This window comes from Aplysia californica, unplaced genomic scaffold (genome assembly GCF_000002075.1).
Source record: "Aplysia californica isolate F4 #8 unplaced genomic scaffold, AplCal3.0 scaffold00217, whole genome shotgun sequence".
NCBI lineage: Eukaryota > Metazoa > Mollusca > Gastropoda > Aplysiida > Aplysiidae > Aplysia > Aplysia californica.
The window spans coordinates 537,364-556,099 of NW_004797487.1; the positions used below are offsets into that span (position 1 = coordinate 537,364).

Consider the following 18,736-nt stretch of genomic DNA (forward strand, 5'->3'; position numbering starts at 1 on the left):
CTTAAACTTAAAGAGGCACAGTCCTCATTCCGCCTTGAGATAGAAAAAAATACTCAGTCTGCAGATATATATTACATATATTATTATATTTAATATAATAGAGCTTGTTCATCTGACCATGTTAACATTTTTTTTAGCTCATTGAGATATATGTATGTACTTATGCCCACGAAACTTTGCATGGCACTTCTGCAGGCCAGCGACCAAACAAAGATTTATTTTTAAAAATCTTGGCCCTGCAATAAAACGGGTTTTTTCTTTGGGCCCTACATTAAAAACTGTTCTTTGGGTGCGTACACAGGATCATTAAAATAAATGACTTACTGTGGCCTTGTCTACAAATTGTTCATTTTGAGACAGTGACACCACCCTACCCTCACATTTAAGTGAAAGTTTGTAGTTTTCATCTCCCGGCCGTCTAGATGAAGATGTCTCCATATGCTCCACATGTGTCTCGAAAAACACTCACCCCATCTCTTGAATCATGTTTCTTAGGCAAATGTTAAAGAGTGGTGTTGAGGACAATATAGTCAACTTTTAAGTGTTTTTTTAGGTGTATGTTGTAAATCCCCTATTATTTTTTTGACCCGCTATAGGCCTACAGCAAAGAAAACATGTCGAAACCTTAGTTTGCAGTGACTTTTATAAATGAGCTTTTAGTATCTGTTGGTCGCTAACTACTTTTATAAGACCTGCATGCAAAGACCCAAAAAGATTAAACTAAGCAAAATTGTTTTTAGTGCGTTTTAATCGCGGTCAAATGAAAATGAACGAGCTATATAAATGATTGTACCAACATTACCCAAGTGCTGTTCAAAGAAACAACAATTATGTAAGATTCTTTTTTTAAACTGCATGAAGTGCACCAAAACCTCACACACCAGTGAGCTCTTATTAATGATATTTAATGTGATCTAGGAAAAAGAAATCAACCAATCCCAAATGTATTCCAATTGTATATATAAAGAAAAAAAACCCATCAGACCTATCAATCTGATCATGGAGACCAAATCACCCTCAACTGATTGCATCAATCTGCTGGATGTATTATTGAGATTCCCCACAGATCTGTGGCTAAACTTTTCACTTTTATTTTTAGGAATGCCATCCAGTAAAAATTCTACTCATGAGAACAAAGAGTAAGAGAGGTGAGACAAAAAGGCACGAGACCAGGCCATGACCGGTGGGTCCAACATTATAATGTAACATTTAAGAAATGTGCATGATGCTAGGCATAATTTTGAACTCGACAGTCACAAAATTTGTGCGCACCATGAAATAACAGTTTATGAGCAGCAAACAGGTAGTTATCATAGTTATCTGAATCATCTCATGAAATAATCCCTCAACTCAGCATTCATACTTCATGGATGGGGCAAAAGCTATCATTTTAGCACAATTCCACCAAATTCCACAGTGACTCAAGATCAAATAGTTGTTTTTCAATCAATGCTCCTGAGTCAAACTGCTGTAGTGTGCCAAAATGGTAGCTTTTGCCCCTTGATGAAGAAAAATCTGGCTTGCCCCAAGTAAAATGAATTTGATTGGCAGTGTGCACTGGGTATAAGAAAAGAGCAACTATTGATTCGTGCATTAAAGAACATAAAATTCAGAATAATCCACCTAAGCAAGAGGCACAAAACACTTTACAACCCCCCTCCCCCAACCAGCGATGAGCCTTTCTGACCATCACAAAAACAAAAGTGAAAAAGCCATACAGTTATAATACAGAGGCACTAGTTACTGCCAACTTGAGTAGGTCTAAAAAAGTAAAAGCTGAAGATGCCACATATTGATCTGTTTTCTAAAGGGAAAAGTTAAGGGGGGAAAAGTCTCAGATTTATTCAAAGTCTTCAATGCTGTACACTATTTGGGTAGTCAAACTACACTTTCTGTGCACAAAAAGAAAAGCCATCCGCAATTAAAAATTCCAATAAGTTCTGTTTTAATTCATGGCTAGCTGCAAAACAAGCCAAGCTAGCTGGAATGTGAATACAGACTGAGTTTAGCTCCTATAGGTCTATACAGTGCAGCCTCTTTATAACGACATGGTCTGGACCAGAAAAAAATGCCGTTATAAAGAGGCAACAAAAAATTACTAATGATATATAAGGTAAAAAATCGGGACCTGGGCACCATGTCGCAACAGAGGAATTCGTTATATTGAAGGTCGTTATAGAGAGGTTGCACTGTATAGATTTAAGACATCACAATGTTACAATTTTCACAATCTCCTATCTTCACAAACCCTCTTCTTACTTACAAATTTCTTCCTCTGGTATAAAATCCTTGTGGGAATCTAAACAATAGGTACAGGAACACAAAATTATCCACTTTTATAATATATATATAATTGAGGTCATCAGTTGAGCAATGATCTTTAAGCACTTGAGTATAATATGTAAAAAATTAGGTCTTGGTTGGTATAGGTTCATAATTTAAGTAGCAATAGTTATAGTGGTAGGTCTGTTTGATTGGTGCTCCTGGCCTCTTCACACACACACACACACACTTCACCAGTGATGGGAACACCACTCACTCACAGAGACACATACTGTTCATACAAAATCATTAAAGCACTCATTTACTTGAGGAAACATTGAAAGAAAAGTACAGATTTCAGAAAAGAATAACATTGGTGAAATAGTTACATTTTTACTTTTTTTAAACGCCCTTCTGTAGACCCTCAAATGATATAACTTTATAACCCTTACTGAAAACAGCCGATACAGTTCAGAAGCACCAGAGTGGAATCAACAGTTGTGAAAAGTTAAGAGCGTGCCGATCGAGGAAACACTCTCCCACACGGCATCTCATAATAAAAAATAAATATAAACAAAATCACAAAAATCTCTCTAGTCGTAAATTGGGTTGCTCGTTTGAAAATGTACAATACTGATGGCAAAATAATGAAAAAATCAAACAGATCAACTTTCCATACAACTGAAACATTAATGATAAAGTCTGCTCACACACACACACACACACACTCAAAATAAAAATAACTACAGTAAATTGAGGCAAAATAACGAAGAACAAATTTACATAGAAAACCAAAGCTTGTGTGCAGTGGGATTATGCAATTTGCTCCATTACACAAATGAAATGGGACTATTACTATTATTACACAAAGCTCAAAAAGAAGCCCTGATCTGCAAATGCCGATTTGGTAAAAGTAAAAATGACCCATTTTCAAAGGGTTTTTACAAATATGCAAGAAACAGTAGCAATTAACAATGTATGGGGTGCTGACAAAATGAGTTACTTCTCGCAATCCACAAAAGGAGATTTCAGCCAAAAATCGACACTGGGTTCAAATATGTTGATTGTCAGTTCATGACATTTTCTTCAAGACTTATCTTTTATTACATATATTTCATATTTACAAATTGTGCAAACTCCATCTATAAATTTGACACATGTCATCTATTTCCATATATAGGGCTAAAATTTGGGGAAATAACTCATTTTGTCAGAACACCTTACAAAACTACTCTGAGAACCAAACAAGTTATGTGCAAGACACCACAGGCCCCCTGCTACAATCGTTGATTTCACTATGGGTCACGACACGGTAGAATCAGGCGCTTGTCACTTTTAGTCATGTGAAGTCATTGGTATCATCAGAAGGTGTGTTCATTTGTCTATTTTTCGATGAAGAAAATACCAGTCTGTCATGAACAGAAGTCGAGATATTTGCGATTAAAGGAGGTGGGGGTAGCCTGGTTTCAAAAGTAAAATTAGCAAGAAAATGGTCGCCAAAGTTCGGTGACTTACACAGCTTGAGAGCTTGAGAGTCCTTGGAAACGGAAAATTTACATTTTGAGTGCCTTTAATTAATAGCTTTGAGTCGAATCCACATAGAAATCTGTTTTTAAATGGGCAAAACAGGTGTTGAGTCAAAAAAAAAAAAATTTGATTAAAAATCTCGATATATTCGATTTAATTATTTTGACAAGCGCCTGATTCACCATGATGTCTCGCATATATGTGAGGCGTGCTGACATAAGGAGTTACTTCTTGCAGTCCGCTGAAGGAAATATATCAGCTGTAAATCAACACTGGGGTCAAATTTGTAGATTTTTCAACTGATGCAATTTTCTTCAAGTTTCACATGTCTTTCATCATTTCATATTGATAAATTGTACAAACTCACCTATAAATTTGACGTATCTTTGTCCAAAGAGCTTAAATTTGAGAAGTAACTAAGTTTTTATGCAGGCCTCACATATTTTAAGATTTGGACCATCTTCTCACATTGGAACTTGTTCCTTTCGCACACTGTTCCTTGTTTGTTGTTTGGCACCTCTACAGAATGTTCACAATACTGGAATAATCACAATACCCTGAGCAGGGCAATACATAACCAAATACACATATTACATGATGTATTATATATCACAAAAACTAGAAAGTACTAGACCTGCCAACCACTCCATCACCAAAAAACAGGAGCCTCCAGAATACAAATAGATTACATTACAAACCAAACTTGCGAAATAAACGTGTGTATCACAAATAAAATTTACAATATAAATGTTTTACTTTCATGTTATTTACGATAAGTCGCACATATATTGCAAATAAACCTGGGTATTTTCCCATCATTTACTATAAGTTGCGTACGGCCAACGAAAACAGAATTCAAGGAAAAAACCGAATTTTATGCGAATCCCATCAGGGTTCTTTAAACAGACAAAAAATATTTGGAGGTCTCCAATTTTATTGGAGCACCTGGCAGGTCTGAAGCATCCATTGAAAAACAGCCCTGTATAATAATACAATATACTGTGCCTTGTGTCCCAAATCTACAAAATCATAGTACTACTAAAAGCTAACCACTACAGAAAATGTGAAAACAGTGCAACATGTAATCAATGAATAAGGTTGTGGCCCTACAAAAGAGCAAAAACAGCAGAACACCTTCGGAAACTTAATGCTGTGGGCCCATAATTTATATATTGTGAGATGCAAAAAAAAAGCGAATTTTTTATGTTGTTGTAATCGCCCAATGCTGAGTACATAGTTGTGTGATGTGAACTCATATCACTCAACACTTGCCTCGAGCGTATTGATTGGGCATTTTTGAGCATCGCAAAGATGTCATTGGCTGCGTAAGCAATACACAACTCACGAGTCATCACTCACCACTGGGACACATTTGCAACTTGTTGTCAGTGGTGAGTTTATGCTCACTCAGTCCTGGGCGTATGCCTATAAAATCCGCGCCTCAAAATGTTGCATTCATATCGAAACAGACGAGCTACAGACATGCCAAGGTTATCAAGGGGAAACAGAGAAAGAGCTGTCGGGCGACTGGCGGCCGGTGGAACAGGTGTCCCAGGTTTTTGGTGTCCACCCAAGCACCATTTATCACCTTCGGACCCGATTACAAGCGACAGCGACCACAGCAGATCGACCAAGAAGTGGAAGACCAAGGGGGACAACTTCGGCCCTTATTGTGTCATCATTCGTCGGCACCGCCGCGATCCGTTTCTGCCGGGTGCAGAGACTGCCAGAACAATCATGGGAACGACTGGAAGCCAACTTACCTGCTGGACTGTGCCACGGAGGTTAGTGACTGCTGGTCTTCACTGCAGGCGTCCTTACCAGGGAGCTGTCCTAACACCAAGGCATCTACAGCAACGGATACAGTGGGCACAGGTAGGCCCTACATGTCAACTGGCAGAACGCACAGTGGAGGAGAGTCCTCTTCAGTGATGAAAGCAGGTTCTGCGTCGATCCAGTGAATGGCCGTGTCCGTGTGTGGCGTAGAGACACGACTCGCTATGACAACACCATTCTGGAGGGTGACTTCTGGGGAGGCGAAAGTGTGATGATATGGGGAACCATGGCGTTGAATCATAGAGTGGGACCTGTCATCTTCCAGAACATTGGTCCAGGACGTGGAGACGGCGTCACGGCTCAGCGCTACATTGCACAAGTCTTGGCACCTCATGTGGTGCCCTTTCTACAGAGCCATCCTAACTGTCTATATCAACAAGACAACGCACGACCACATACCGCACGTGCTACCCAGAACTTCTTGGCGCACAACAATGTCAGTTTATTGGCATACCCACCTCGCTCACCTGACTTGAACCCTATTGAACATTTGTTGAACATGATCTAAAGGCAGCTTAACCAGACGCAGCCACGGCCTCGTACAGCAGTCCAGTTGACTGCAGCCATCATCCAGATCTTCGGTGGCATCCAAAATGGCCAGATCAACCATTTGATTAACTCTATGAACAGAAGATGCCTCGCTATAATTGCTGCACGTGGAGGCCATACGCGTTACTAAGTTTGCTCACCAAGGTCAAGGTCAACGAGAGCTCAGATGAATGTGCTGGACCCTTAGTTCATGTCAGCTATGTCACTCAAGAAGTGTGCAAAGTTTCAGCTAATAAACACAACAAATAACTTGAAACCTATGTGTTGTATTTTGTCAATCATTATGTTGTAATAAAAATTCGCGTTTCTTTTGCACCTCAGTATATATATATAGGCTATACATATCTTCAAAATACCTATAAAAAATATATATCTATATTTCTGTAAGTACCTTGTCTAAGAAGACCAAGACAGGAATGCTGCTCAGCACAAGGTAACATGAAATAATAAATGTGGTCTCTTTAATGTTGGGGAACTATTTGGGGGGGGGGGGGGATATGAGTATGAAAGTTTTCCTCAGCACTGTCTACGAATATTTCAAGAACATGTTTCACAAAGTCAGACTGACCAAATAGGTGGTAAAAAAGGTTTAGTAGTTTCTCCATTGTATGCCTAGTAGTTTATAATAAAATGACAACCAGGGTAATAACAGAAGTTGTGAACTGGATATATAACAAGAACAGTAAGTTATGATCTCAAAACAGTTACAGCTACAAAATGTAGCAAAAGGGTTATCGTTGCCAATATTTATCTGTTGCTTCACCGGATGACTATAATGTCAGGTCTCTGATCACAACAGTACACAGATTTTGTTTAAATGGCAGCCTCCAAAACTATTCGAACGATACCCGATACAGGCGACAAGGAAACACTTGCAACATGTGGAGACAGCAATAAGCCGACCTCGTAAATTCCTCGGCCCATATATATGATATTTATGATTCTGCTACAAAAACAGACTGGCCAGTAGTTCACTGTTACTGTTAGAATATGGAAAGCTGGATGGTACACGGGTGTTGGGGGAGGGGGGCCAGTGGGTTTAAATTTAAAAGATTGAATCCAACAGTTTCAGGTAACAATTCAAGAATTCATGAAACAATTCTGCATCATTAAGTATAAAGCATCCATTATGTTGTATTATTAATTTCATATGAGCCTATAAAGAAAACTACATAATTCACATTTGGAATTTAGGCCTTAATTTCCCTTTATGAGAAAAGTGTGTGCACAACACAAAGACACTAGGGAAAAGAAAATGCAAGTCTGGAAGAAAAACACAAAATTAGTCCTAGCGTTCTGTTGTTCCTTTCTTTTCATTATAATCTTCACATCTGTAATAAAAAAATGATTTATTCAAAACATCTCACGCATTGCTATTTGTACAGCAGCCACAATCGAACCATACAAGCTATCAAAGGAACAACAAAAACAAACAAAAAAGAATACAAAAGAAAAGAAATTTAGCAGCAAAAACAAAGCAACTATTTTTGCTTCTGGATATAAAAGCTCAGAGTAGGGTAATATTTAACTTACAGATTGGTAGAGGAAACCACTGTCAAAATCTCATTCCACAAAGAAACTTGTCAAAACTCGACCCTTGCCAGAGGATGCGGCTTCCCATCTCAGCAAAGGAAATTTTTTTTAAAAGATTCTGAGGCTTTTTTTACAAAGCTATCGACACATTTAGAATCATTTGTGAGGCATCGTGGTGAAATCAGGCGCTCGTCAAAATAATGAAATCCGAGAAATCAGCATTTTTCAGCCAGACAGGAAATTTTTTTCCGAATTTTTGTTATTGGCTCAACACCTTGTATGTCCATTCAAAGACACTTTAAAGTATGGATTTTATGAAACTGAAACCAGGCGACCCACCTCCTTCAATAGCAAATATCTCGACTTCTGCTCAAGATGAATGGACATTTTTTTTCATCAAAAGCAAGGCAAAAAAACAACCATTAAAATGATACCGTTAATTCCATATGCTCAAACATTGATGAGCGCCTGATTCCACTGCGTCGTGGCACATAATTAAAGAAGTGGGCTTTGATCCTGTCTGCCAAGACCAACCCGGGCTGAAGGGGGATACAACATCCCAGGAGAAAGACCAAGACTCTCGACAAAAATCCCCCTGACACACAAACTGAACTTGGGTCTTCTATGTGAGATGGTGAAGTGCCTAACCACTTGTATGCACCATCAAGTACTGTTAGGTTCATGTACAAAAATGTCATTTAAGTACAAGAACTAACTCGCTCCTCTGTATGAGAATATTTCTTCTCAGAGAAACAGGCCCATTTTTCAAAATACCATCTTCGTTATGCAAAAAAATTAATTATCAAAAATAAAATCTTTCAAAAGCAAATAACTCAATTCCTCAAAATACTAAATTTATATAAAGCAATAAACTGTTGTAAAGGAAAACAGCCGTTTCTAAATGTTCCATCTTTGTGCAGCTCAAAATGCCATAAATTCTCACATAGACTGAACTTATTCCTCAAAACGCCAAGTCTACGAAAGTTGTACATCTTTCCTTGAAAGTGAAATGTACTGTGTGTGAAATACCTTAAATATCACTGTATTTCTTCAGGACGAACAACCTCACTAGTCCAGCCCCACACCTCCCTACATGCTGTGAAAAACTTGTGCTCCCGCTACTATCTTGGATCCTGACTGGAGAAAAAACGGCGATAATCCGACTCAGACGAGCGGGAAGAACGAGCGCCTCCATTCAGACTGAAATCTGTGGACACAGAACGCCTCACCACGGGGCTCTTAGGTTCCGACTTTGATGGAACGACTGAGTCGAGGCTGTTGGCCAGGATGGTCAGGGCGGTGTCATAATTCGGGGGAGGGGTGATTGGCTCCTCTGATGAGGGTATTCGGATCTGAAAAAACAATGTTAACACTTTCACGGTAACCTCAACATAATGGTTTCTTGGAACAACAATTTATTTTCTTAACTCTTTATAGACTCCGGCAAGCAACTACCAGTGACTCGCAGCCGGAACCGCTGCGCCAGTGAACTGTGGCAGCGACTCGGGGCACATTTCTTCAAAGTCAAATTTCTTTCCGATGATAGCCAAAAACAGGTCTATTTTACTAGAATTTCATTCATTAGATGAAGAACTACCGGAAAAGGTTCACTTGTTTTCGAGTTAATTACCAATTAATTAGTGATGTGTATGTCAATTTTAGATTTTGTACCAAAAGAGGGCCCTGGCGCAAAGTGTTTACGTCCCTCGGAGATAAAGAGTCAATTCCTTATCTTAGGCAAACCGCTGCCAGTGGCTTTGGTCAGAACCGCTGCGCCACTGATCCACGGTCGGCTTCTCAAGCAAATTCAGTTACACAACGTTGTTATTACTTATATTTTTGGCAATTGTTAAAAACAGTTCTCTCCTTCTGAAGGTGCTTTCATTAGATGAATTATCAAAACAAGTTCATTTGTATTGATTTACTGACCAATATAGTGACATGTATGTCACTCTCAGGTTCCCTGTCAAAACAGGACTCCTACATTGTGGGGAAACCCCAAGCACAGATAAAGAGAAAAAGAAAGACAATTCTGATAATAAAATGCCGAGCTGCCAACTTTCCAAAATAAAAATAAAAACAGACTCTGCCCACATGGAGAGTCAAGATGGTGGGCACTGGCCAAGGAAACACTTTTCTGCATTCCACAAACTCATGCTCAATAGTTTGCTATGGTAACTGACACAAGTACAATTGACCTATCAGCTTCGTTCTCACTACTATTCACACATCTGGTTTTGGAAGTTCATAACTTTTCTTCAGCTTTGTTAAGCCCATGAGGAGCAATACTAGAAAACAGAAAACATAATTTCCAACATGAAAACAGATTTCCACAAAAAATGTATGAACACTTTGCAGTCACACAGTCAGCAATACAAAATACCTCATCTGGTAACCCAGCCAGGAGAGTGACTGCAACAGACTTCTCAAGCATGGTGCAGAACTGTGCCAGGTAACCAGAACGAATAATTTTAAATTTTCACTGTCGAATTATTGCGCCAAGTGACTGCAAAGTGTTAAATGTGTCATGACGTGGGGGAATCAGGCGCTTGTCAACTTTTAAGCCAAATGGAGTTGTGGGTATCTTCTTAAAGCCTGTTCATTTGCTGTGCTTTTCGTGAAAAAAGTACCCATTATCTTGTATGGAAGTTGAAATAATATTTGCAATGAAAGAAGGTGATATCGCCTGGTGTTATAGGTAAAGTTATATAGAAAACGGCGTTTTAAGTTTGGTGACTTCCATGGCTTCAGAGTCTTTCCTTGGAAACTGAAAATTTACATTTTTTGTGCCTCTAATCAACGGTTTTCAGTGAACACACAGAAATGTATTCTTAAATTGATATAAAAGACAAAAATTGTTGGGATGCCATTGACTGTGAACTTAATCGGCATGCAACCATTAAAAATTCCCCTTGTCAAGTCAATGGCATCAGAGATTCTGGAACAAAATAACCTATACTTAGAACGGTGAGCATGTATGAGAAATTCTTTGTCACTGAGTACAGAGAAAGGGCTTCTGTGCTGCAGCAGTTAGGCGTTTCACTGTCGCATGCAGGAAACCCAAGTTCAATCCTGAACGGAGAGAAATATTTATAGAGTACCTCGGTCTCTTTGCTGGAATTATGTATCTCTCTCAGCCTGGGTAGGCCATGGCAAGCAGGGTAGGAAACCCGCCTCCTAAATAATCAAAATTGCGTCGAAGGGGGTGGAAAAACTCCTGTTACACTGAGGATGGAAAATTCTTATTACAAACTGAAAAACAATTTCGGTCCAAGAATATGCTCACATTGCGTTGTAGCACAGGTGTTGGGGGGTACAGGTTGGTGTTGATTACTTCGTCATACGTTGGGGGGGGCATGTTCAAGGACGCATTGTCCCCATCTTCATGGCCAACCTCGGACCTGCTCTGGTCTGCTCAAGGAAGAAAAAAAAAGCAACACTTTCATAAGAATGGGTTTGAGTTACTTTCAGCACAAAAAATTTTGAGCACGGTGAGAAAGATTTGAGCCATCCTGAGTGTTATGTATGCATTTGAGTGAAAAACTTCAATTCACCAATTACTTTAACTCACTTCAGACGGGTCACACAACAGTTGCGTGACCCCCGCCGCGACGCTCGCGACGGGTCTCACAAGCCCTGCGTGACCAACTTTGGAATTTTTTTTTCGCTCTACAAATCACGCACGGATCGCGAGACCCGCCTCGTACCCTTGTTTGGCCAAGCCTGAGCTACTTAGACTTCGTTTCGTATCTCTGGGGCCGGTAGTTTTTAAGTTATTGAAGGTGAAGGACAGTGACTCCAACTGGGGTTGAACAGACCGGAACTCGCGCTTTGTTTTTTTCTATACAGCTCATAGTAATCCGACAGTCGCGTCGTAGTTAACTCACTTGCGACTGGGCCCTTTCACCAGTCACAAGCGTTGAAGACTGGCGTTTTTGGGGGTATTTCAAAAAATCACCACAACTCTCAGAATTACCCTATTGTAATCATTTTTTGACACAGTAAAGTAACATTCAAGCTTAATCTAATACAAAAAATTAAAGTTGTCTAAGTCTAATACTTTAATTTGTATGATTTTTTAAAAATTGGCATGAATTTGATTTTCCGAAAAATTTCCAAAGACGTGACAAGTAGAATGAAATTCACTGCAACAACAAAAATAAAAGTTCAAAGTGTTCTGGTTTGATTTGTATACATGTGCGAGTGTTTGGTGAAAATATTAGAGCTGGTCTGTGCATTGATTCAGACCCATACACTGAATTACATGAGACAGATGTACGGCACGACGTTGTGATTTCGTTGCGCGAAAAACAACACCGGTACTAGTGCTAGATCTAGCCCTAGAACTACGACTCGGGCCGTGTTCGGGTACATATCCAGGATCCTAACTATTAGACACATCATATTCTGAGACACTAGAACTAGTAAAACGCACAGAAGTATAGAAAACGGCGAAATTATGGGATTCTTGTTCATGCGACTTCTTCGACTGTTACTACGACGCGACTGTCGGATTACTATCAGCTGTATAGAAAAAAACAAAGCGCGAGTTCCGGTCTGTTCAACCCCAGTTGGGGTCACTATCCTTCACCTTCAATAACTTAAAAACTACCGGCCCCAGAGATACGAAACGAAGTCTAAGTAGCTCAGGCTTGGCCAAACAAGGGTACGAGGCGGGTCTCGCGATCCGTGCGTGATTTGTAGAGCGAAAAAAAAATTCCAAAGTTGGTCACGCAGGGCTTGTGAGACCCGTCGCGGCGGGGGTCACGCAACTGTTGTGTGACCCGTCTGAAGTGAGTTAAAAATCATGAATTAAAACACAAAAAGAGTATACACAGTAATTCCTTCAGTGTTTTAAGAAGTCAAAGTCTCCAAATTCAGAAGTACAAATAATACTTGAGATGAACCCACCAATAATTTTGCACCAAAGTTCTGGTTCATCAGCAACATACAAAACTCAAACTACAAATTGTTCACTCTATGGTAACACTTCGACTTCCTGCCAACTGTGCTAGTAGGAAAAAAGGGAAAAAAGAAAATAAATTCATAGCCCATACAATACTGAGATAACAACATATTCAATAGTGTTCAATTGTTGAGGCGAAAAGAGTTGTCTTAAACAGGTTAACATCATTACAGTATTTTTTTTTAAAGACCAACAACCCCCCCCCCCCCCCCCAAAAAAAAATCCCACAAAAAAACAAGCAAAATGGAGGTGTGAAGTGGTCACATGTAACAGGTTATTATCTTGTGGTCTCAGACAGATGTCCATTAGAGCAGGTTTGTATGTTACTTATAACTGAAAAAACAATTGAAATGAGGTTATTGAACACAGAGAGAGAGAGAGAGAGAGAAAGAGAGAGAGAGAGAGAGAGAGAGAGAGAGAGAGAGAGAGAGAGAGAGAGACAGACAGACAGACAGACAGACATACATACAGACAGACAGACAGACAGACAGGGGGCTCTCGTGGCCTAGAGGTTATGGTGTTGGCCTCTCATTTAAAGGTGCCGGGTTCTAAAATTTCCTCCTTTCACCTCCTTTTCTGCTCTCTAGGAATGTTCTGTTGTCTGCTTTCGTCTCTTCTTTCTGCCCTCATCCCTTCAGCTCCTTCGCCCCCTCCCCTGGGCTCCTGACTCTTTCTGCAGCCTTTCTACTGCTACTCCTTGGCTCCTTCTTACTGCTGTCTTCCAGCCACACCCCCGATCTTCTGGTAGGAAAGATCTACACCTAGCCTTCTCGGACAAGGGCGAAAAATCTCGGAGGGCCTGTGTGCAAGTTGCGCACGTTAAAGACCCCCTGGTGGTCTAAAATCGATAAGAGTAGGCTGCGGCAGCCACCAGGGCAAAATTCAAAATTTCAGGACCTACCAACTGAAAATATTAAATGTGTACTGCGTGCTCATATGACCGTATGCAGTTGTGAGCGCCGGAAAACACACACAAAAAAAAATAAGACAGACAGACAAACAGAGAGAGTGTTCATGGAGAGGTATTTCAGCATGTAACACATACAAGCATTTATATTATATGTCCTTTCTTGCTGTGTGTATGCTTGAGTAACACCCGATCTTTGAAATACCATTGCTATTGTACATGACCAAGACAAATTCCCCCCTGAGAGATGAACACATATTGTCATTTTACCTTGCTGTTGTCGGAATCTTTGGGCCCGTTGTTGAAAGCAGTAGAGAAGCAGGAGGAACACAACCACTGCCATACCCACCACCACCATGATCAGAATTGTGTTCTGGTTCACAACTTTGTCCTCAGCTGGGAGACATATCATACACACAATAATATTTTAAAACATTTAAACATCATAAAGAGTGACTTTTCACACATACACATACACATATTTTATATATGGTCAGATTCACAACTGATCAACAATTACAAATTGAGGATGTTTCATATAAGACTTTTTTTAATATGGCCCATATCTTGTCAACGGGAAGCATAAAAATCATAACCATCAACTCTTTAAACTCTAATCTGAGTAAGTACCACTAGTCTTAGTTATTTTCTCATGCAAAAGTCAGCAATTCAAATTACAAAGAATTTGGTCAGGTGTTAGTTAAATGGAAGCTGTATATATATTTTCCCCTGAGAGCTACACATGACCAAACACTTACGACAGAGGTCAACACGAGCGATGCAGCTGCCATCAGAGCAGCGTCTGTGACCTGACGACAGACACGGGCCGGTGTCGGGCTTCCTGGTGCTGGCAGAGTCCATGCTGTTCAGAAAGTGACTCCGCCGAACTTCTGCTACTGGTTGAAGTTTCGGTTGACTGTCCCACGACCAGGCGTTCATGACTAGAAGTGGTAACTGCCAGCAGTGTCCTCTCTCAGTGTCATGCTTCCTGAGAACAGTGAACAAAAGTAAATTCTAAATAATTAAATATGAAACTAACTCTCACTGCCTGCAGTACAGTAATAATAGTGCTGTGGGATCCTTTTTTTAATGACAACTGGAATAACAAGAACTGTGGATTAAAAAGACAATTCTTTATTCACATAATTTTCTCTTCATTTACTCCTTTAAAAACAATGTATTATTTAGAATATCAAGAACTATTGCTTCAAAAAATGTCAGGAACACTTATAAGAGAATAACTTATATTCTAACTCATCTGCAAAGCAATGATCTGTGTGCAAGTGTAATAGGGAAAGTAAAATTTTACTCCAACAAACTTTTCTAAGTAACCATAGGTGTGAAATCAATTTGGCCACAAGGCTGGCCATCCTGATCATACAGCCCGCTGACAAAAAAGGTCCTCTTATCGTTGTTACATTATTTACATGAGGGGAGGGGTCGCACTGGTAGATTGTAGGTGTTTACAAATATTTATACATCGATGAGTGGGGCTAAGGAAGGAAGTAAGGAGACAGTATTCAAATGTTGCTATTTTCAATTGGTCAAACAGTGGTCCTACAAGGCGGAAAAAGTTGTGGCACTGGACACTGGATGTAAGACTTATAGTAGTAGTCTTTTGGTGACAGTGACGGTGACAGGCATGCATGCCATTATTATCATGGCCACCTCTATTCTCACCCCGGGTGAGAATAGTGCTGGCGAGCCTTTTGGCTATTCTCACCCGGTGTGCGTTCACCGTTATAGCCTAGGCCAACCAGTGTAGCGTTCACCCTGAACAACAGAATTCTACACTGATAACAGAATTGTAGAATTCTCTGCCGTGAACAAACGTTCCAGCGCTCTTCTGTTTCTACTGTTAGCCTAAAAGTAGGTAGCGTAAACACGGCCTCGCGGGCAGTCGCGGCCTTCCAACCGCGTGGTATCGGTGAAATCGGGGTAATTCCGATAGCTGTTTCTTTGCTCTTTCGTTATAAAACACCAAATGCCGTACACCTTGTAAAAGTTCAGCTTTTCCTTGTTACAATGGTGTAAGTTGTTTATATATGTCCGATTATTAGGAGCTGGAGAATCGCCAACGCAAGCGAAGCCCCTCGCAGTCGGAATGCGTGGTCGGCCTGTTCAAAAATTGACACGCGTGCATTCAAATGCTTTGCGGAATGAGCGATGATTAAATACTGTCTTTTCATTGGTTGAGAACTGTAGCGCTTTAAACAGGCTTTCTCGTGGTATATATTTGGCCTCTGTCGTTTAAACAGAAAGCTTTTAAAAATGCTGTCAAAATGTTTAAAGATCACTTTTTACCCAAAATATGTAAAATACCGGCTTAAAAAAGGTTGAATAAAAAGATCAGTTTATTTCCTATTAGAATAAAGTAATCAGCTTGGAATTATTTTACATCAATTCTTCCGCGAAACTCAGAAAGCATGTGACCCCGCACGCGGGGTACACTACAGTATATTATTTTACATCAATCCTTCCGCGAGACTCAGAAAGCATGTGTGACCCCGCACGCGGGGTACACTACAGTATAAGACGACTCGCTCGCCGCGGGGGCCGGTGCGGCGCCGGCCGGGTCAACGGTCGGTGTTTTTGTCGAAATAACGACAGATCATCGTGTTTGAAGTAATAAAATACAAATTTGTAATGATCTCACAGTCTTGAAAAAAATTAGGCTCCATATATTTGTTAAAGTGATTGTACTCTGTTAATGTGGAGATGTTTAGTGCACTTGGTACTCTTTTATTGTCTGTCAAACATGGGATTGCAGCCAGTGACTGACTTTTATTAAACAAATTTGATCAAATTTTAAACAACTATCATTTTCTTAAAAATTGACTGAGAGGTTAAAGAATGCTACCAAAATGCTCAGTGGATATATATGCCTTTCAAATGGAACAGATAAATTTGGCATACAGCTACTTCGAAAATTTAGTTTCTGGTACCTACTTAAAGCATTGCAATTTTGTCTGTTGGCAGTGGAGAGAGAGAGAGAGAGAGAGAGAGAGAGAGAGGGAGAGGGAGAGGGAGAGGGAGAGGGAGAGAGAGAGAGAGAGAGAGAGAGAGAGAGAGAGAGAGAGAGAGAGAGGGAGAAAGAAAGAAAGAGGAGTAGCGCGAGAACTTCCGGGCAAAACAAAATGGCGACCTGCATAGTAACATAGTTCGGCTCGATTCGAAAAGTTAAATAGCCGTAGCATCTTTGTAGACGACCAAATTAATTTACTTTTGTGTTTTAACATCATTTTTTAACTTTGTTTTGGTCAATTTGATCATCCAGACCAATAGACAGTATTCAGAAAGAGACCGAAAGAAAGAGTTAAGGAGTAGATCTTGCGAGAACTTCCTGGCAAAACAAAATGGCAACCCCTGTAGTTCGGCTCGATTTGAAAAGTGAAATAGCCATGGCATGATCTTAGAAGACGACCAGATTTATTAGCTTACTTTTGTGCTATAACTTCATTTTTTTCTTTGCTTTTGTCAATTTGATCATCTACACCGATAGACAGTATTCCGAAATTAGGAAAAATAGGTCTTGTTTCACACCGGGTGAGATTAGCCAACCTAGCAAGTCTCACCCGGGGTGAGAGGTCGATCGTATTTTTATTCTCACCCCCGGTGAGGATAGCCACTTCCTATATTATCATATTCAGAGAGGCTACGATCAACTTGGCTGACTTGGACCTAGGCTTGGGAGGAGTGAAGTTTTCGAATTTTCACCACTACTCTTGCCGACCAGACTGGCAACCCTTAATTCCATACGTAGCACGGGGCTCGCTCTCAAGAGCCCTCCTTTCCTTCTCAATTCCCCTGTCAAAGACAAAGGCCACCTCTATTCTCACCCGGAGTGAGAATAGTGCAGGCGAGTCTTGTGGCTATTCTCACCCGGTGCGCGTTCACCAAATTTTGCGTTCACCCTAAACCACAGAATTCTACACTGTGATAACAGAAAAATTGTAGAATTCTGTGCCGTGAACAAACGTTCCATTACAACTGTAGCCTACTAAAAGCGTACAATTTTGTCTGTCTGTGGGCAGTGGAGAGAGAGAGAGAGAAAGAGAGAGAGGAGTAGCGCGAGAATTTCCGGGCAAAACAAAATGGCGACCCGCGTAGTTCGGCTCGATTCGAAAAGTTAAATAGCCGTAGCATCTTTGTAGACAACCAAATTAATTTACTTTTGTGTTTTAACATCATTTTTTAACTTTGTTTTGGTCAATTTGATCGTCCACACCGATAGACAGTATTCAGAAAGAGACAGAGAGAGAAGAGGGGAGGAGTTGATCTTGCGAGAACTTCCGGCGGGTGAGAATATCCACTTTCAAAGACAAAACATATCCCAGGCGGAATTCTTCTCCTGGCCCCCTTTCTGCCTTGCTGCGATCCCGTCTGACAAGTTCGGCTTCCACTTCCACTAACTTACATTCATTATCATAATTAGAGACATAACAGCCTAATTAAGAGTAAGACAACATGAACTTACTTTATCACTAACTTACTTGTTGAAGATATGAAAAAATAACGAAAACGAAAAAAACTTACGTTACAGTTACAGTCCATTCAAAACAAGTGCGTCAGTTCTTAGAGTTAAAAACGAGTCTGTATGACGGACCAGATAAAATGACTTGGTCAAGTAGATTCTAGATCAGTGAAGGTAAAGGAGTGCTGATCCTCGAGTAGATAGGCCTATATCCTTGTTTTGCTAAAGTGAAAGGATAGAGGATGAGTGGAGAGTTTGTCAGGTACGCCTAGCTAGCTACCACAGAATTCTGTGGTATCCACACATTGACGGCCACTTTTCTCTGCTTTCAAAGGGTGTATGTTTGCTTTAAACTTTGAAACTTTGTATCTGCTTCTGTCTACAAGCTTTTTTTCAAGTGAAGATTAAAATCACAATGTCGTAGTATATCATTTAAGAAAACCGTCACATTTCTTTTTTTCTTTCGATTAAGTTTTGTAACAGCACCGATCTGGCTAATAGTACAAATTGGCAAGGAAAAATAAAATGGCTATGGTTCCGTCCTTTTTTTGATCTGCTGAGACTCCTTTCAAAACTGAATGATTTTGTTTCGCCTCAACTTCAATATTATTATAATGCTGTTTGGTAAATTGCATACGCCTTTCTAACTTATTAAATGTTGAAACAAAATTATATAAAAATA

At 40.0% G+C, this 18,736-nt stretch overlaps 1 protein-coding gene across 1 annotated transcript; it reads right to left on the reverse strand.

The window, feature by feature from the left end:
- Positions 1 to 6,986: 6,986 nt before the first annotated feature.
- Positions 6,987 to 18,319, reverse strand: LOC101860334. Its single transcript, XM_005099558.3, has 5 exons — positions 18,123 to 18,319; positions 14,339 to 14,568; positions 13,851 to 13,976; positions 10,994 to 11,118; positions 6,987 to 9,059 (listed from the first exon to the last, which is right to left on the reverse strand). The coding sequence occupies exons 2-5, from the start codon at positions 14,517 to 14,519 to the stop codon at positions 8,829 to 8,831; spliced, it is 663 nt and encodes a 220-aa protein (XP_005099615.1). The 5' UTR covers positions 14,520 to 14,568; positions 18,123 to 18,319; the 3' UTR covers positions 6,987 to 8,828.
- Between the last annotated feature and the right edge of the window lie 417 nt (positions 18,320 to 18,736).

What these genes read in the sequence shown, in the direction of transcription:
- LOC101860334 (XM_005099558.3), bottom strand. Translation starts at nt 14,519, where the DNA reads ATGAACGCCTGGTCGTGGGACAGTCAACCGAAACTTCAACCAGTAGCA. An exon ending in CGCTCGTGTTGACCTCTGTC is followed by an intron (nt 13,977 to 14,338) that starts GTAAGTGTTTGG and finishes TATGTCTCCCAG; the next exon opens with CTGAGGACAAAGTTGTGAAC. An exon ending in AAGATTCCGACAACAGCAAG is followed by an intron (nt 11,119 to 13,850) that starts GTAAAATGACAA and finishes TTCCTTGAGCAG; the next exon opens with ACCAGAGCAGGTCCGAGGTT.